The sequence below is a fragment of the Protopterus annectens genome, chromosome 5.part0 (genome assembly GCF_019279795.1).
Source record: "Protopterus annectens isolate FY-2018-M chromosome 5.part0, PAN1.0, whole genome shotgun sequence".
NCBI classification, from domain to species: Eukaryota; Metazoa; Chordata; order Ceratodontiformes; family Protopteridae; genus Protopterus; species Protopterus annectens.
The window spans coordinates 1,484,585,817-1,484,607,051 of record NC_056735.1 but is presented as its reverse complement, the minus strand read 5'-3'; the positions used below and the strand labels follow the sequence as shown (position 1 = coordinate 1,484,607,051).

At 40.4% G+C, this 21,235-nt stretch overlaps 1 protein-coding gene across 1 annotated transcript in view; it reads right to left on the bottom strand.

Annotated features, from left to right (window-relative positions):
* TMEM135 (transmembrane protein 135) overlaps window positions 1–21,235 on the bottom strand; it is a 2,670,197-nt gene that overhangs the window by 273,957 nt on the left and 2,375,005 nt on the right. Inside the window, exon 9 of the mRNA XM_044071311.1 lies at window positions 16,218–16,287. Within this exon, the coding sequence (XP_043927246.1) occupies window positions 16,218–16,287 (70 nt within the window). The remainder of the gene's footprint in view (window positions 1–16,217; window positions 16,288–21,235) is intronic.

The window sequence follows — 21,235 nt, the reverse complement described above, 5'->3', positions numbered from 1 at the left end:
GCAAAGAAGTTTTGAGGATTACTCATCCATACACTCCATAAGTAACTTGCACATATGACATACATCTGACGTATGATGCCTGTAAAGTGTAATGGCTTTGGTATGCTGGCCAGACATTAGGCTATCTCTGTTGGGATATCCCAAGAGTAAAGACTACTACAACAATGATAAGGAAGGACATCATATCTGATAATTTTAATACTGTCCGAACAAAAAGATAAAAAGGTCACACACAAACCATTCAGTTAAAAACTGCAAGAAAGATCCAGCTAAGCAAGAGTCTTCACTGTGTAATAGCTTAAACCTCCTGCATTAGAAGCCCGTGGATATATGTAAATGACCCTTTAAGGACATACCAGTGTTTCAGCTACATAGCTTATGAAGACTCATGATTTTTTAATTTTTAACTTCTAATGGGTATATTCATGTCAATACAGCCAAACCCCATTAGCTGTAGACATGCCATGTTTTGGCCACATTAGTGGCCTGTTTTGCTATACTTTAGAAACTCAGACCTGAAAATCAAGTCTGATGTCCCTAAACATCATGGTGTCTACAAAATATCCCAAATAGTGTACAAACCAAAGAGTAGAAAGATCACAAATTCTAACCATTAGACCCAGCCAAGCTACAGTCTTTACTGCGTAATACCTTAAACTTCCAGTATGACCTTTTTAACCTTTGCTTTGATAGGGAAAAAATGAAATGACTGATGTTATATCACACAGATTCTATATGTGAAGGTAATAGTTACCAAAAACAACTTTTTCCAAGAGATGAATTTCAGGTCTATATTAAAAAAGCGAACACTGACTTATCGATCCCATGTAAGCAAAAGCTTGCAATCCTAAACACTTAGAACAGTGATTTTTTTTCCAGGGAAAAAAAAAATCATTGTTCCACAAATAAATAAATAAATAAAATAAAAACTTTAAAACATTTCATAAAGTGGGGGGCTTCGGTCTCACCCCCCCCCCCACTTAAATATACCAACTCCAAGATCGCACTCCAGTGAAGAAAATGACAAAGTAATGGAGGTGGCAAAGCAATTTCTTTCCCAGGGAAAGAAACTGTTTATATGCTGTTTCACTATTTTGCTGTTTCGTGCTTTCAAGTTCGATCAAGACACATTCAAAGGAATGTGTCTTCGATTATATAATAGGAACCCTGAATTTCAGGTCTGCCAAACAAGATGGTTCAAAATGTAAATGGGCAAGTCTGCTAATCGTGAAGCTGAAGACTAAATAGGGAGAGGGTTCCTCATTGATTACAGTGGAAACTCCTCAAAAATTGCTTAACAAGTCTGTGATAGGTCACTGCTCTTCTGCCCACAGGAACTTTATGCGCCAAGACAGCCGAGGCATGGACATCACCTGAATAAAGAGAGTTATGCAATTACCATAATTTGGCATCTGTGTTATCTTATGTCTTCATTCATCACCACAGGGTCATTGATCCTACATCGGATCCAAGCCGGCAAAATATACAATGGACAGATCCAAGGCTCTGGCTCCTCCCTCTCCCATAGTGCCCTGCTACTCTCTCATCCCCAGATCAAGTTTGCTACCATAGTCCTGAGCTACTCCTGCCAAGGTAAAGAGAAACTCACTCCAACTTCCTCCATAGTCCACCAGGAGGGGGATGGCTGTTGGGAAATGTGATGAATGAAGACAGAGGATAACACAGATGCCAAGTTATGCTAAGTGCATAACTCTTTATCTGACGTTATCCATGTCTTCATTCACCACCACAGGGTCAGAGTCCCCAGCTACCAAACATCCTGGGGGGCCTCAAGGAAGGACATGCTGGAGCACTGAGGAGCCAAAGGAACCCTACTCCTGGAAACTAAATCTACCTTATAATGGGATATGAAGGTGTGAGGATTAGACCAAGTGGCAGCAGCACAGATGTTATCAATAGAAAGCCTTGTTACAAAGGCTGAAGAAATGGCCACAAATCTAGAAGAATGGGCTTTAGCATGACCCGGAATCTCCAGTTGATTCAGACTGTAGACCATAGAGACATAACTAGAAATCCACTTGGAAACAGTGACCTTGGAGACTGGAAGGCCACACCTGTTCTCAAAGAAGGCTAATAAAAGTTGTTCTGCCTTACAAAATTCCATAGTCCTGTGTAAGAAGAACCAATGCTCTCTGTGAACATCCAAGGTATGAAGGATATACACCTCCCCCCCCCCCGTTGGAGTAGTTAGGGAAAAACACTGGAAGCTGAATGCATTGATTAAGGGACAACTCGGAAGCAATCCTGGGTAAAAAGGAGGGATTTGTTCTGAGAGATACCCTGTCCTTGTGAAAGGTCGTACAACTAGGAGTAATGAAAAGAGCTTGCAATTCGGAAACCCTCCTAGCTGAAGATATAGCAATCAGAAAAGCCATTTTCCAAGACAAAAATGTGAGATCACATCAACTGGAAGGTTCAAAACAGCTCCTAGTCAGAGACTGCAGAGCCAATGTGAGGTCCCAAGGAAGCAAAGGGTCTTTAATTGGAGGACAAAGAAGGAAGACCCCTTTCATAAACGCCTTACAAAGCCAAGATGAATAGGTGGGTTTGGAGCTCTAGTGAAAAATAGAAATCGCCACCAACTGAAGCTTAATAGTGGAAAAACTTGCTCCATCTTGAAAAAGGGAGGACAAAAACAAAAGTATATCAGGGACGAAGGCAGAAAAAGGATGCAGATTCCTGCTCCTAGCCCAATTGGAAAACCTTTTCCATTTACTGCTGTATACTTTCCTGGTAGAAGGTTTTTGGGAAGCCAAAATGATGCGTTTGATGGGGGACGCTATCCTGGACTGTTTCATTATCACTGAAACTGGAGAAACCAAGTGGTTAGTCGAAGGGTCCAAAGGTTTGGAAGAGGGAGCCCTGGTGGGTGAGAAATCAGATCCTGACGGGGATGGAATATCCATGTCGACCTGAAATGAGACCTGATGAAGGGGAACCACAGTTGACATGGCCAGAAAGGGGCAATGAGGATTAGAGATGTCCTCAGGCATTGAGCTTTCTGCAGGACCTTGTGTATTAAGGGGACAGGGGAGGAGGGTAAGCATAGAGGAGACCCGGAGGCCAATCATAGACTACAGCATCCCTTGGAGACTCCCCCTGAGGAGGGATCAGGATGAAATACTTGATGCACTTACGGTTGATTGGACAGGCACAAAGGTCGCAGCACGGCTGACCCCACTGGTCCAAATTCTGATTTGCAACTGAAGGATTGAAGAACCACTCATTAGGATTCAAGACAGATCTGATGAGCCTGTCGGCCACATGTTGGAATCCCTGGGTGTGTGTTGCAGTAAGGAAGCAGATGGAGGACATAGCCCATTCCCACACTCTCATGGCCTCTCTGGACAATGGGTAAGAGCATGTTCCTTCTTGCTTGTTGACATACCAGACAACAGACATGTTGTCTGTCTGAAATGCAATCATTCCTCGAGGTTGGCTTTCCTGGAAGGCTTGCAATGATAGGAGAACTGCCTTCATCTCTAGGATGTTTACATGCAACTTCGTCTCTATTGGGGACCACGTGTCTTGGATGGTCTTCCCCCGAAAATGCCCACCCCACCCCAGGAAAGAGGCATCTGTATTCATAGTGGCCATGGGCAAGGGGAGAGAAAAGGGCCTGCCTAATGAGAGATCCTGCAATTGAAGCCAACACTGGAGATGACGTCTGCACACAGGCTTCAGTTTTATGGTCACAGAGACAGGATGAAGAAAGGCCGACCATTGGACTGCTAAGGTCCATTGTAACACTCGCATGTGGTACCTGGCCAGAGGAACCAGGAGAATGGCCGAGGCCATGGAAGCGAGAGCTTGAAGAACTAAAAGAATTGGGGGGTGAGGTAAGTCCAAAATCCAAGTGACCTGTTCCTGTATAAACTGAATTCTGCGCGAAGGCAGCATTGCAGTCTCTGACGCAGAGTCCAACTGAACCCCTATAAACTCCAACTGTTGCATGGGAATAGGTTCACAGGTAGGTACTAGGCTATTGGCCCTAGGGCCTATATAAGCCTAGCCAAAAAGGTACCCTGGCTTTCGCCACCCAAGAAAATTATTTTCCCTGTGCCCCTGTCTTGCAGAGCCATAGAGGTGATCCCCGAAGTGAATTTCCTATTTCTCATCCAATCATCAAGATTTTTCTTGAGGAGTGCTAATGAGGAGCTTTGTTTGATATAGATAGGTAGTTTGTTCCACAGTATGGTAAGTCTCTGGGACAAGAATCTATCCCTCCAGCATGTTCTGTTTATTGTGGTGACAAGGTTTAGGTCCCTAGAGCGTGTAGCTCGGAGGGACTGAGATTTCTTTAAGTGCAGCATGTCCAACAGCTCTGGGTTTGACACAGCTTTGTATGCTAGGCAGAGATCGCCATGCGACAGAGTAAAGCTGGAGTTTTTTGAGATGGTCTGCATTGGTTATCTGTTTGAGGCTGGGAATCCTCTTTGTGAGGTATTTCTGCTGCCTTTCCTAGTTGTTGTAGATGTATAGAGAGGTACATACCAAAAGGGGCGTACTCTATAATGGGTCTAATGAGTGATAAGTAGAGGGGAACAATGACCTAATTTTTTCCTGGATGAGAAAACTTTTGTGATGAGGTGTGCCAGTAGAAGGATTTCCTGACTACTGTGGCGATGTGATTATCAAAGGAGAGACTACTATCCACCTGTGTCCCAAGGTCTCTTATCACACTTTCGGTGTTAAGTAGACTACTACTTATGTGGTAGCCCATGGGTACAGAGTTTTTACCAAAGGGGATGACAATGCACTTTTTGGCATTGAGCTTGAGGCCATGGCTTTGACACCAGGCATCTGTCTCCGTGAGGCCCTTTTGTGGGATGTCCACATCATTAGGAGTTTAGATTATGGCTCCTAGTTTGCAGTCATCTGCGAACTTAGTTAGCCAAAGAACTTCTGTGTTAGCCTGTACATCAGAAAAGCAGATACCAAACAGGAGATGACCCAGGACTGAACCCTGTGGTACTCCACTTGTCACTGGTCTGAAGTTGGATTTAGAGCCTGCTACTTTCATAGTGTGGGTTTGTCAGTGAGCCAGTTGGCAACCCATCTTGTGACATAGGGATTTATACCTAGTTTAGTGAGTTAATCTATAATTCCAGAGTGGGGGGTGGTGTCAAAAGCCTTGGCGAGATCTAGATAGGCTGTGTGAACCACCTTACCCTTGTCTACGGCTTTGGTGACTGCTTCAAAGAAGTCTATCAGGTTTAGGAGACATGATCTGCCTTTTACAAACCTGAACTGGGTGGGGTCCAGAGTTTGGAGATTACCAGTGTCTTTGTATAGAAGATCCATGATGATACATTCCATGGCCTTGCAGATCAGACTCATTAGGCTAATGGGGCGGTAGTTCCTGGGAGTCCGTGGTGGCTCCCCCTTTGTGGAGTGGGATAACCGTCACTGTACACCATTCAATGGGCACAAAGCCTGAGGTGAGGCCATGACTGAACATGATGCTTACGTGGGGTGCCAGTTCATTCAGCAGTTCATGTAGAACGCAGCCTGGGATGTTGTCAGGTCCCATGAATGCTGTGTTCTTGGATTTGGAGAGTGTGGTTTTTACCTGTGCAGCCGTGATTACAGGAACTTTGCATTCTTCTGGTATAGAGATGGGCCATTTAGGGGGTGACGGGGGGGGGGTAAAGTTAGCACTGAATCTATCTGCCAGGATGCTGGGAATATCAGTTGGTTCTGCATATTTAGTGCCATTGTGCTGTAACTCAGAGCAGATCTGAGTGTTGCCATTGAGATTCTTGACATAGCTATAGAATGCTTTGTGGTTGTCTTTAGAATCAGTGGCGATTTTATTTTCGTAACAAGCTTTGGTAGATTTTATGAGGGATCTCAGCTTCTTAATGAAGCTGACAAGGGAGTTCCTCCAATCATGGGATTTTACTCTTGCAATAGTTTCTTTCTTCTGTTGTAGAGTTTGTTTATGGCAGGAGACCACCAGATTGGCTTCCTTTTTTTGGAGGATAGCATCTTGGTTCTGTTAGGGATTGCACGATCCATGCACTCATGTACTTGCTTATAAAGTGTATTTGTGTTGGATTCAGCAGTCGTACCTCTATTGTCCATCTGCATGGATGTTGTGAAGTTTGCCATTTCTGTCTTAAGAAGCGTGATGTTGGCTTTGGAGAAATTTATTACGGTGGATTCCCTAATGGGGGTGGGATGTGGATGTTTAGGGTGATTAGCTTGTGGTTGAATCTGACCAACGAGGAACTGACCTCTGGTGTGGAACACCAGTATCCCATGTTGATAATGACCAGGTCTAGGATACTGCAACCCCTGTTGGGGGTGTGGCTAAGTTGATCTAAGGCGTTGGAATTTATGAATTCCAGAAAACGTTGAGATAAAAAGTTGGTACATGAGTAGTTTTCCCAGTTAATGGTGGGGTAGTTGAAATCACCCATTATTAGTATGTTGGGTTGTACCCTGATATTTTCCAGTGTATCAAGAAATGAGGAGTGGGAATCCTGGGGCATGGTGGGGGATCTGTATCAAGTTATAATTTGGATTGTGGTCTGGCCCAGAGTTAGTTTCACTGCTTCACTTGGATAATCTCAGATGCATTATGCTGAGCAACTAGCCTGGAGGTGTGGATATCCTTAATGAATATGGACACACCTCCACCTTTAGTGTTTTGGTCTAGGTTAGGTGGTCGAAAAGTGTGATATGAATTATATCCTGGTAATGCAGGAGTGCTCTCTGGAGCCTTGAACCAGGTCTCTATCACTGCACAGATGTCAAGAGCCTTAGCCAGTATCCGGAATCCCAAGGGCAACAGGTGCAGGCCATCTCTGGCAAAGCATCGTGGTCTGTCGATTATGTCATCCCAGGCAGACAGATGCTGGATCCCCTTAGAATGACATCAGAAGCTTAGCCAACTGTTAAAGTCAATCATTTTGTCCTTGCACTGGCAGGGGGTCTATATCATATTCTCGAAAGCTGACAATGTCGAATCTGACATTGTCGACATGAGAATATCGAACGCTCAGAATCTCGAGGGTGTAAATGGAAATCTCCGGAGGGGAGATTTCCGTTTACTGCAATGTAGTGTGGTCTCGGAGTTGGTATATTTAAGTAGTGGGGGGTGCAGGGAGCTTGCCCCACTTACTTAAACCCCTTTAGGGTACTTTTTACTTTTTTTCTTTTTATAAAGTCAATGTTTGAGGACATCGACCATATGGTGTCAACCATATGTTGTTCGATGTTTTCAACCAATCTTATAATATAGACCCGATGGCAGGATGCTACTCAGGGTTAGGGTCATACCTGCCTGGGCTACAAAATTGGAGACCTCCTCCATGTTTCTTTTCATGTAGTCCAGGGAGGTACGTCTCAGGTCATTCACACCAACACGGAGAATGACCGAGTCATATTTGTACTAGTTGTGGAGTGACCTGAGTGCATGCGTTATGTGGCAGAACCTCGCACCAGACAAGCAGCTGGCAGTAACTTTTTCCTTGTTTAGCCAGGTGAGTGGAACATCAGTGTGCCTGACTATAGAGTCACCTATGACTAGAGTGTTGGGTACATTGTTATGCCTTATGGGCTGTGGTTGAGTGGCACACTGAGTTTGTGGGCTACGTGTCATTTGGGTTGTATTGGGGGGGTGGGGGTTGCTTGGATTTCTGCTTTGGAGGTCTCTGTTGCTTGAGCAGATTTTTATTGAGAGCCTCCGCAAATGTAGGTGTGAGTTTTGTGTTTCTATGTCTGTGTTTTGGTGGTGAAGGTTTTGAGGGACTATGTGATGAGTCATGTGTGGTGCAAGTGTTTACCTTTTCCTCTTGACTGTCTAGTCCAGTCTTGGGTGAAGACAGCTTTGCTTCCAGTTTGGCTATATAAGTGCATCTCTCACAGGTTGTAGTGTTGGGTGGCAGGAGGAGAGGGTTATCTGTGTACATGAGGCAATTGCTGCATTGCCCCAAGATGCCCAGATTCATCAGGTAGACAGGAGAAAACACCGGGAGCTGACCCTTAGACATGCCTGGATAGGTGCTTATTTATTAAGTACTAAAACTGTTTTCCTCTACACAGGTGAGGAAAGTTGAGTGTTGTAGTAATTTGTAGCTCATTTAGTGCTTTACAATGAGTTCTGAACAAGTTCTGAGCTCGAAGAAACAGATTTTAGTGCTAAAACTAAAAAAACTGGCTAGTTCTAAGGCAAAAAAGCAGACTTTATGGCGCCGGGAATAGTTTAACCCTAGCTAAGCGGCGATGCATAAAGTGTTTTTTTTTTTTTTTTAATATAACAGTAGCAAATGAGCAAACTGATGTAAACAAATTAGCCAATTAACCAACAAAAAGCTAAAAACTGAGCTCCATTCCAGCAGTATTTGATCAGTCTAGTTCTAACAGCACACTCCTGTCACTAGGGTGCAGGGGAAAAGTACAGTTGTGTACACTTACCATAAATGTAGATGTTCGAGTGTATTCACTGTTGCAGTTATTACATATGGGTAATCCTGCTGGCAGGTTGCCCTCAGCCGGCCCTGAATTCCAAAGTCTTGGGTCCCACATCGGCGGCTGTCGCCCCTTCCCTGACATCAGGTTGTCAGGGGTATAAAAGAAGCAGCCGATGCCATTTTCTTCAGTTTTTCTTGCCACAGATGTCAGGTGCCCCCTAAAAGGGTAGCCAAACTTGATATATATATATATATATATATATATATATATATTCATAAATACACCAATATAAATTTTACCTTCATCTATAAGCAAATATACCACATAGGTTGTATAAATCAGAGAAGGAAAGATAAGATCCAAAGGAAAAAGGGGGATGGCAGGTGGGTAATCTGGACTGCAACAGTGAATACACTCGAGCATCTACATTTATGGTAAGTGTAAACAACTGTACTATGTTCTTCGTGTTTCACTGTTGCAGTCATTACATTTGGGTAGAGTCCCAAAGCTATGGTTGGGAGGCTGGAGCTAGACAGCAGTAGGAGCGGCTATGAGGCTCTGCAGAACTGCAGTGGCAAAGCTTAACCTGGATTTAGGGTAGAGTGGCAGATGATAATGCTTTGTAAAGGTGTGCACTGAACTCCAAGTAGCCGCCTCTAAAATGTCTCTGGTAGGTACTCCCCTGAGAAAGGCTGCTGAAGTGGCTGCAGCTCTGGTGGAATGTGGCCTAATGCCCTTAGGCACTGGCTTGCCATGGTGTAAATAGCAGAAACTAATGCAGTGGCCTATCCAGTTAGAAATAGTCTGCTTTGAGATAGCCTTTCCTTGTGATCCTGCAGCATATGCCACTAGTAATTGCTCTGTTTTCCTGAAAGCTTTGGTTCTGTCTAAGTAGAATCTAAGCTGTCTGTGTACGTCCATAGAATGCAGAATTATTTCCCCCCTTGTTCTGTGGTTTTGGATAAAAAGTTGGCAGATGAATAGTTTGGTTAAGAGTCACACTGGACACCACTTTAGGCATAAATGTTGGGTTTGTCCTCAGAGAGACCCTGTCTGAATGAAAAATGATAAAAGGTTCCACAGCCATGAGCACCTGTAGCTCTGAAACTCGTCTTGCAGAAGTAATTGCTAGGAGCAGAGCTGTTTTCCAAGATAAAAACTTTATATCAGCAGTAGCAGCTGGTTCAAAAGGAGGCAGGGTGAGCTTTTCCAAGACATAGTTGAGGTCCCATGCAGGTATTGGTAATCTCCTTGGAGGCCTTAAATTTTTGGCTCCTCTGAGGTACTGCCTTAATAAAGGATGAGAAAAAATTGGTGGCTCTGTATTGTAATGAGCCAAAATGGCAGAGGCATGAATTTTAATTGATGAGAAAGATAGGCCTTTGTCCAGCATCTCAGTTAAGTATTGCAAAATCTGAGGAATATTTGGTACACCTGTATCAGTTCCTTGTGCCTGGCTCCAAGCAGAGAATCTCTTCCATTTTCCATCATAAGACTTTCTAGTACTAGGCCTTCTGGCTTCCAGAATGACATCCATCACAGCTTTACTAAGAGGTGTTTTTTGTATGACTACATTATCCGCCGTGCTGCCAAGTTTAATGACCTGAGTTAGATGTGCAGGATCTGATTGTTTTGCTGGGATAGTAGAGGTGCTTGAAGTAAGGTCCAAGCTGGGTATAGAGTTCCTTAGAATTGGATGCCAGTACTGGCGTGGCCAGTCTGGGGCAATCAGTATCATCTTTGGCTTCTCCTGTCTGTCCTTTAGGAGCACTTTGGGGAGGAAAGGTATATACTGATAGGTTTTTCCAGCTGAAGGATAGGGCATCCACTTTCCATGCTTGTCTGTGATAAGTCCTTGTGCAGAATCTTTTTAGTTGGTAATTGAGAGGAGAGGCAAATAGATCTATATCCGGGCATCCCCATTTCCTTGTTATCATGCTGAAGACTTGTGGATCCAGCTTCCATTCATGGGGATCCATGAGGTTTTTGCTTAGCTCATCTGCCAGAGTATTTTCCTTTCCTGGTAAGAATTGTGCCTGCAGATGTACTTGGTAAGTCAAAGCTGTGTCCCACAAGGTCATGGCTAGTCTGCAAAGGGGGTAAGAATGTGTACCCCCCCCCTGCTTGTTTATATACCACATGACCGTGGTGTTGTCTGTCCTTATCAGTAGTTGTCCCAGTTGAAGTAGGTCCTTGAAGGCTGTCAGTGCATTTTGAACAGCTAACATCTCTTTTTGATTGATATGTAGATGCATTTGGTTTGAGGACCATGTGCCCTGAATGCATCTTCCTGCCATGTGGGCTCCCCAGGCATAGTCTGATGCATCCATTGTTAGTGTCTGCCTGGCTGGAGGTAGTGTGAATGGCTGCCCACCATCGAAACTCCTGTTGCAGGCAGGGAATGAGAGCAATGACTGTTTCTAGGCTGTGGCAATGTTGAGTCCAAACACTTTTTAGGTACCATTGAAGTTTCCTCATATGCAGTCTTGCATATGAAATTAGTAGGATGCAGGAGGCCATGAAGCCCAAAGCCTGCACAACTTTTCTTGCAGATAACTGGGCCTTTGTTGCCAACATTTTGAAATAGATAGTCAGTTGTCTTTGTTTGTCTGGCGTGAGATAAGCCATCTGGGCAGTTGTATTTAAGCTTGCACCAGGAATATTATCTCTTGTGAGGGTACTAGTTTTGATTTCTTTTTGTTGACTGTGTACCCTAGGCATGTTAGAAGTCTTTTTACAAACGCCAGATGTTGAAGTAGAATGTCCTTGTTCTCTGCTTGAATGAGACAGTCGTCCAAGTAAGGATATATTTGTATTCCTCTTTGTCTGCAGAATGCAATTACTGGTGCCAGGCACTTTGTAAAGACCCTGGGCGCAGTAGATAAGCCAAAGGGCAGTGCAGAGACTTGGTAATGCATTGAACCAGCCTTGAATCTTAGGTATCTTCTGCATGCTTGTCTGATTGGAACATGCAGGTATGCCTCTTTTAGGTCTAAAGTTACAAGCCAAGCATTCTTGTCCAGCATGGGCAGAAGTTGCTGCAAAGTCAACATTTTGAATTTCGGAATATCCAGGAAAGTGTTCAGAATAGATAGGTCCAGTATCGGCCTCCAGGCCTTGTCCTTTCTGGGTACCAAGAACAGTCTTGAGTAAAATCCCTGTCCCAGCTCTTGCTCTGGTACTTGCTGAATGGCCCCCATGTCCATGAGGGATGAGACTTGTTTTTGTGCCTCTACCCATTGATTTTTTGGCAGATCTAGCCAGCCGTTTGACTTTGGCAGAGTATGGAAATGGAACTTGTAGCCTTTTGACACTATGTTTAGAACCCACTTGTCCTGGGTTATGATGTGCCAATTTTGAGCAAAAAGTGCTAATTTTCCCCCTAAGGGTGCTGTTTGTGATCTATCTTCTCCAGCTTTGGAGGTAGAAGCCCCCCCCCCCACTGCTTGGGCCTATAAGACCCTTGCGCCTGGGATCTGCCCCTACAGCGTCTGGATCTGCCCCTTTGAGGTCTGTCTGACACAGGAAAGGACCAGTTTTTTGTAGGCCAGTGTCTACTAAACCTAGGTGGCTGTACTTGTAAGACATCTTTGACAGTTTGCATAGATTTAGCTTTGTCCTCCATTTTCTTTAACACCTCTTCTGCCTTAGCACCAAACAAAGTATCTTGCTGTAAAGGTGCATCTAGTAATTTTACTTTAACATGATCAGGCAGATTTTGTTCCTTAAACCAAGCATGCCTCCTAATTACAGAACCCGTAACTGCGGCCCTGCAGGAGGCCTCCAAAGAATCAAAACCACATTGCAAAGTATGCTTTCCAACTTGTTCTGCTGCATACAATAAATCTTGCATTTGCTTGTTTTCTGCACATTCAGAATTTAACGTTTTCTGTTTAAGCAATCCCATGACATGTTGCTGATACTTAAGCATATGAAATTGACAGTTTAAGGCCCTTATAGCCAAAGTTGCATAGGTGTAAACCTTTTTTTCCCCATCTATTCAGTGCCCTTGAATCTCTGTCAGAGGGGGTTGAGTTTTTTGCAGTGGAAGCCTTAACACCCTTTGGACCTGTGAAATAGTTTCTGGGTCAGCAGCATGGTTTCCAAAAAGAAATTTGTGTGAGTCAGGAACCCTGTAATATCTGTCAGGGTTAACAGGAGCTGAGGGTAAGGAGTCAGACTAGACTCCGAAAATACATCATCTACAATGTCTAACACAGGTGGAATGGCTAGAGGCCTGTGCTGAGGTAGTAAAAGAAAATCCCTGAGCCTCTTTTTAGATTCTGAAAAATCTTGGCTCTCCCAGTGGAAATGCTCCCTCATGGTATGCAAGGTTTCCCCAAAGGAATAGTCCTTAGGAGGAGATGCTGAAGGTATAGATTCTTCAGCATCAGAATCCTCATAGGGGGGAAGAGAATATTCCTGATCAGAAGAGGAATCACAAGAAACAGAAACATGATCTGAAGATTCATAGTCAGTGTCTTGCCTAGGCCTCTGACAGAAGACTATGTGGCTCTCGGCTCCGAAGACCTTGGATCCGAGGCAGACTGGGCTAAGATCAGATCCGGGGACTTAGGATCCAACAGCCTCAATTTCTTGGTGAGAACTGTCACAGAAGGTGTCTTCCTCTTCGGATCTGAAGAGGAAGCCTTAGAGGGGGAACAAAGGGGCCCACCTGCACCAGACCCTTAAGTAGCAACTTTTCAGGTTAAAAATTAATGAAGCTAAAACAAAAGTAATAGCAGTAAATTATTTACCCACATACAAATTGGTTCAGCAATGTCTATACTTATGGGGACATGATAAAATGAAGTATTTAGGAGTATGGATTAAAAATGGTACCAGTGAGGCAGCTAAGGATATGTGGGAAGAGACTAAACAAAAGATAATACAAAAATTGAGAAAATGGAAGCTTTGTTATATTGATATTGATAGTAAGATACAAGCTGTTAAAATGGTTTTAGTCCCTTCATTCTTATCCACAGGTCAGGCATATTTTTATCAACCAGAGGCGAAAGTGTGGATGGCAATTAATAAAGAGCTGAAGGATTTTATCTGGGGGAGGAAAATGGCAAGAGTCACGTGGGGTAAACTTATTCTTTCAATAGAATAGGGCGGATTGGGATTACTCGAGTTGAAGGGATATTTTACAGAAACATAGTTAAGGCTACATAGCACAAGCAGAAAACTATAATTCAAAGTGGAAAGAGATGATGGTGAAACAGGGAGGAAGCTCAAGAAACAGAGAGAGACTGAATTATAGACGTTTAAGGAGAACAATTATCATACAAAATATTATATTAATAAAGTAGCAGAAAGTATTCTAAGAACTAAGCCAACACTGGAATGAAGAAAAGAGATTCTGCCAATAGTGATGACTGCAATTAGGGATGCAGACAATAGGCAAGAGGGGCGGGAATACATTGGAGAAAAGTGGCAAAGGAACCAAGGTATTGGGAGGAAATAACTAGACAGGAAAAGGTAACAGAATGGGAAGACTCCAAGAACTTATTTGGACTGCAGGTAAGAGATTGCCTACCCTATCAAGGATTGATATCAGAGTATAGGCAAAGAGAAAGAAATAGGTGGGTCCTAAATGAAAGACCAGCACTAGTAGAGTTTTTGTAGAATCCAGAACAGAAGTTGCTATAGGAAAGGAATAATTAGTAGAGCATTTAAAATATTGCTTGATACCTACAAGAATCAGTCAGAGGAGGTTAGGAAGGATTGGGAAGATAGAATGGATAAGCAATTCACCAAAAAAACAATGGGGAGACATATGTTGTCTCCCAAATATGTAAGAAAATCTAGAATATTTAGGATCTTTCCTTCGAACTGTTTATATAGGTATTTTTATACTCCAAGTAAACTCCAAAGAATGTTTCCTCAGGTAGACAGCAAATGTTGAAGATGCGATGGGGCAGAAAGATGCAACTGGGAACATATTTTCTTGGAGTATAATGAGTTGGTAGAGTTTAAAGATTCCCTGCATACTGCTCTGTCAGAGATGCTGGCTGAGCAAACTGGAGTAACTAGGGAAATTATTTTTTTTTGAGTTAAGATACAGAATCGGAACTGCCTAGACATAGCAAGGCTTGCTGAGTCTAATTATGATGGCTGCCAAAAAAGCACTTACTAGAACATGAAAATCAAAGTCGACACCAACTTTACTAGAAGTAGTGAAGACAGTAACAGAGATAAAACAACTGGAACTGGGATTTTTAGAAAGGGTATAAGCAAATTACATAAGAAAAATGGGAAATGTGGGATCAATACATGCAGCGGAAGAACAAGGTTTAAAAAAGGCAGGATTTGAATGAGTTATGTAATGGTTGACTGGCAATGACTGGATATATTAAAAGTGATGTATAATGTTTATAGCTACAGTTCTGTCTGCAAGGTTTGTAAAGTATAATGTTTGCAACTCAGATTGTGTCTCTATGGTTTATTTTCATTTATATAAATGTAAGATTGCCTATGTCATACATGACAATTTAATAAAATGTTTCTTGTTTAAAAAAAAATCTTTCAGTTATACTTGAAACAGCCACTCAAGGCCCATGTCAGCCCACTTTACAGACTGTACACTGAAGCAGTAGAAAAATGTATACAATACAATTATATATATATATATATATATATATATATATATATATATATATATATATCTATGAAGATAATTTCAAACCAAAGATGTGTTATTATAGCACTATTCTACACAAGAAATGTTTTTCATAACACCTTTACTGAAATATCACTTAAGATATAGGCAAACATACATTTACATAAAAGAAAACAAACCGTACTGTCATATTCCCAGTTGCAAAGATTATACATCACATATATTCTTTTGCATATTTATCATCAAGCCAATATTACTTAAACCTCACTCTTCTTCCAAAACATTATTCTGCATGTACAGTATGCATTGTTCCCACAATTTCCACTTTCTATGTACCTACCTTTTTTTAAAGATCCCACTTCCAGTTCTTTTACCTCTGTTTCAGTATTCAGTACTTCAAACACAGTTGGTTTAGACATTGATTTCTATTTTCTAGTAATTGCTCTTTTGGCAGCTACAGGAATTAAACTTAACAAGGTCTTACTATGTCTAGGCAATTCAGATAATGTATTTCAGCTAAAAAATAATTTTCTTAGTTACGCCCATTTGGTCACCCAATATTTCTGACAGAGACTCTGTAGGGAATTTTTAGTTTGCCAACTCTTTACACTCCCAAAACATATGTTCCCAGTTCCCTCGTTCTTCCCCATCACACCTCCAATATTTGCAATCTACCTGAGGAAAAATTCTTGAAGTCTGCTTGGGGTATACAAATACCTATACAAATAACTCAAAGCAAAAATCCTAAATCTTCTAAACTTTGTTGCATATTTGGGAGATATACATGCATCCTCCCATTGTGACTTGCTTATCCAGTCTCTTGGCTCAGTCCTTTCTAACCTCCTCTGATTGATTCTTATAGTTATCATGCAATATTTTAAGTGTAGTTCTACATATCCCTTTGTTAACAGCAGCTTCTGTTCTAGAGTCAACTAGAAACTCTACCAGAGAAGGCTACGCAAGACGTGTTATTGAAAATTGACTTTTTGCACGAGTGTTTGTGAACTATATGAAAAATTTCATATTACTGTGCTTCACTAGACTGTTTTTCTCACAAAAGCCACCTAACAGCAGAATTACAGATTTTAGCAGAGGACACTGCAAATATACATGTTCAGTATATAACCCACCTTTTTAAGAAATGATTACTTACTTTAATACAATAGGAAATACAGTTATCTTCATAGTGTTTACAGCATCTATGCCTTGGTCCATATCTGCATCTGAAAAAATATATATGAGAGCAACAATATTAAATGTGTCCAATCTACTTCATAGTAATCTATACTCTTTTTTTCTTTAGGCAAAAAAATGAATACAGACTATCATTGCCTGTAACAGTAAGTGAGCATATAGGCAAACTTACACGTTTAAACATGCTTAAACAAATCTCACATCAAATAACTATAATTATAATGTTTTAAGCAGATAATTATTGTTGGCAACATGAAAGACATAAAATGCAGCTTATAAATCATGAACGGGTAATGAAAACAAAACTAAATCATCTACTCACCTCTTTTTTAACATCATTATTATTGAATTATCATTGAAGACACAGGCAAACAAACACATATAAAACAAACCAAACCATATTAACACGATCCTAGTTACAAACATGTAGTACATGTTTTTGTATAACTATTATAAAGCCAACATTACATAAATTGCTCAACTCCTGCCTTCCCTTAAATCTCACTCCTCTTCCAAAACATATTCTGCTTGTATTGTCACAATTCCAATTTTTTCTATGTAATTTGTTCCTATCCTTTTCTAAAGATCCCACTTTAAGTTCTTGTATTTCTTGTTACAATATTCAATACTTCAGATACAGTAGGTTTAGACTTTGAGTTCTATTTTCTAGTGATTGTTTTTTTGGCAGCAACTAGAAGTCGATGCAACTGAAACTCTGGGTCCCACCTCAAAAAATCATTTCCTTAGTTACACTCATTTGCTCACACAATGTTTCTGACAGAGTACTCTAGGGAAGTTTTGAAGTCTGCCAACTCATTACACTCCCAAACAAATGTTCCCAGTCCTCTCTTTCTCTCCAATAACACCTCCAACATTTGACATCCACCTGAGGAAAAATTATTTGGTGCCTGCCTGGGGCATAAAACACCCATGCAAACACTTCTAAGCAAAAGTCCTTAATCTTCTAGACTTTGATGCATGCTTGGGAGCAATACATAATGGCACTCAATCACTTGTAAGGCATGGAATGGTAAAAAAATGGAGCTGGAAAAATTAAAAACTGTAAAATTTAATAGTCAGACATTCCAAATACAAAAACATATAAAAACATACACAAATGAGTTAAGTGCTTTCAGTCTACATGCAACAGGTACTTGATCAGAACTGAATTAATTTGTTGCAGCCTCGTTATACAGAAACTGATGCTTCAAAGACTATCCCTCTTAAAGGCATATACGTACATTTAATCGACATGCAGGCTCGATAAGAATGTTCCAGTTTTTGCTTTCATCAAGGAGTAAATAATTGTAAAAAATAATTGTTGAAAATATTAATAAATAAAACAACAATCATTAAAATATTTTCAGTCCATTTTAAAAGATAAAACATCCCACAGAGAGCCACACACTAAAAACATACATTGGGTGTTGCATTGTTCTCTAAATTATCTTATGACTTAGCTGCTCCTAATTTGAGAAGGGGGAGTATTTCATTACTGTCTTTTAAACCAGGGACTGTGCTGGCATCCAATTTGATATGGCATAAAAGCTCTTCTGTACTCCAAAGTATTTTTATACCCACCCACTCACCCACCCCCTCCCCCCCAGATCAGGGGTAACTCTCTCAAGTATACCAAATAAAAACCTTTTGTACTGCTCACATAACAAACTGTGCTTTTATAGGGCATTTTTGGTGCCCCTTAGCAATATCATACATATGTTCATAAATCCTTTTTCTAAGTGCCCTTTTCAGCTTTGTCTATGTAAAATAAAGGACAGGAGGAATAAATTGCTAAATAAACAAGCCCCTTAGTTACACAGTTCCCATAATGCAACATATCACTACTACTACATTTTTCAAGTTTAATATGGTCTTTTTGCCAGGGTGTACTTCGATTGTGAGCAACATCACATTTAAATGTCCTCTGTTAACTTTTCTTCTCTTAATTTATATTACTCGTTTCCAACATGTGTTTAACATTGTTCCCTGTTTTACAAACAAACCTAGGTTTGTTCCCTACCAACTGTATGATACCTTCATAGTTTGAAAACATCTCCCTATTCTTCTCAATTAAATTTTTGACCCTTGTGCTACCTAAATTGTACTGCAAAACCAATGCCCTGTTGAAATTACTACACCTTTCCCCAAAGTGGTACCACTTCAGATTAAATCCAAGGAACCAGCTCCTAAAATAGAACTACATTTTGTTTTCCTAAGATCACTGATGTTGTTCACCAATTTACGGGGACAATTCCTCTGATAAAAACTTATGTCCCTATTTTTTAACTTTATATGTCAAATCTTCTGAAATCATTTAGGCTAACCTAATAAACTGCCCTTTAACTAGTCCTTACTTCATCACCAAGGGATGCAAACTATTATAATGTAAATAATAATTATTAAAGATGAGTTTTCTATAGATATTAGAACTAAAGCTCTCCTTAGTCCTGAAGACATAAATGTCCATATAATTAATGCCTTCCCTTTGAAACTGATAAGTGAAGTTTAGAAACCCAGTAGTCTGGTTGAGGCTTGAAACAAACCTCTCAAAGTCAGATGGGGAACCACTCTATAAGATAAATATGTCATCCAAATACCTGTAGTAAGCTTTGCAGTACTTGCATAGTTCAGTATAATATATGAAGTTCTTTTACCCAAACTCCAAAAAAACAGGTTGGCATACATGGGGGCACAACTGCCACCAGAGCCACTCCCTATCTGACGGTAAATTTCACCTTCAAAATATGTAAAATTGTTTCTTAAAACTATGTCAACACAATCCATTATCAATTTTATCTCTACTGCTGTTAAAAAGTCAGAGTTTAAAAGGGCTTCATGAAAAAAGTCTTAACCTCTTCTTGGGGGAATACAAGAAAATAAATCAACTATGTCAATGGTCAAAAACTATAAATTATCCTCCCAAAGTTCACCCTTATATCTAGTGAGAAAGTCCCAGGAATCCTTAATAATATGTGTTTTTTTTTCTAGCAATGGGCTTAAGTAATCAGTCTATGTAAGTTGCAAGGGGATACATCCTAGAATTCCTAGCTGTGACAATGGGCCTAGAAGGAGGCTGCAAACATTTCTATGAACCTTATGAATCCCAAAAATAGTAGGAATGAAAGGAAATCATATAATACAGGATTAATAGTGCCCTGCAATAAACAATCTTCCAGTAGCTCAGGTAACCATTTGGATGATACCTTAGTGAATGCAAATGAGAATGACTGTGTAGCCATGGTTGGGGCAGAAGAAACATAACAGACGTATTAAGTTTAACCTTACTGAAGAAGAGATGAAAACTCTTGAACAGAATTAGGGGTAACAGGCATTTAAGAATCATGAAACTGGATAAAGGTGGGGGGATATTAATTGTTGATAGCATTGATAATACAAGATGTATGTTTAAATTATTACAGGATGAGGAAGTGCACTCACCAAGTTAAAGGAACAAGATGAATACTGCTTTCAATAAGACTGATTTTGCTAATCAAAATTTACATATCTGAAACAGATATTCAAAAACCAGGTAAGGATCTTTCACAGGTTGGGTTATACAGACCAAAACTGACATTTCATCTTGATTATAAATCTGTTTAATGATAGTGTTTGTCAGTAGAGATATGTCAGTAGAAATATGTCTAAGATGTAAGGTAATATGATTTTTTTTATGTGAAGCAGCAGTTCCATGCCATATAATGTAACTAACGGCAGAATGCAACAGGCAAGGACCATGTGAGGTTAAGCCTTCCAAAGTGTTTGACCTTTCCCCACTGCTGCATTTATTTAATTAAACATTTTACAGGGATAGAACACTGATCTAACAATGACCAATTACAAGCTCAGCCCATATAACCTTGTAATTACATAATTAGCTCAGTATAACCTTGGAGTTAGAAAGTTAAGAGCAGATAAAGTATGGGGATGAAATTCCTCATTAAGGGATATGTAAGGGCTAGCTTTGCTGTATAACTCCTTGCTTAAATGCTTTTTTTTTGTTTGTTTTTGTTTTGCTGTAGTTTTACTTCTGTTACTTTAGAGATTTACATAATAAGAGGTCATTAACACTGGCTTTCTTTTCTTTTTCATTATCTGGTTTTGTAAAGCATTTGTATTATATGGAATGGGATTTTAACTCAGACTAAGAATGACCTATTGACTAAGACAAAAAAGGTGGAAAGATTAATATGCAAAAATACAGATCTAAGTACAGGGAGGGACTGTGAGAAACCAGGAAATATACTGGGAAATTTGACTCATTTTTATGAGCATTTATATGAAGCACAGACAGATTAGGAGGGAAGGAAAATGAAATAAGGAACTTTCTAAGCAAGCTGCTATTAAAAAGTTTAGACCAGGATAGGGGGAAAATTTTGCTCCAAGAAATTACACAAAATGAGGTGGAAACAATATTTAGAAATCAAAAAAGAGGGGTATAAAACACACAGGCCAGATTGTTTATGATTAGAAATGCATTTTATTTCACATTTGATTACTGGCAAAGTCCGACTGAACACAAGTCCTTTTTCTGCGGAATCCTGGGGAGAAAAGCTCCACATTTATGATAACAATCTATGTAGTAACAAAACAAGACATAATACAAGTTCTATGATACAAATACACACGTTGAATATGAACAGGGCATAATACAATATCTACTTGACATTTTAGGTGTTACAGTTTGGAATGCTAAATATATGCTATAATGTCTTACAACATACTGCATAAAAATATTTGAGAGGGAATGGAAACAATATATACATCCAGGTAAGAAAGTTCATCTGAGGCACATATTTACTGCTGTTTGAGAGAAAGCAAATGTAGCATGAAAGGGAGACAGCTAGCGTAGAGAGAATATAATGACGGACATCTACTGGAAGGTGGAAGAAGTTAATTTTAGTTGGGTTGTGGAGAAGTAAATGGATTTGCGTTTATCCAGGGCTAGTACAGCATACAGGGTTACATTTTATTTTAAGA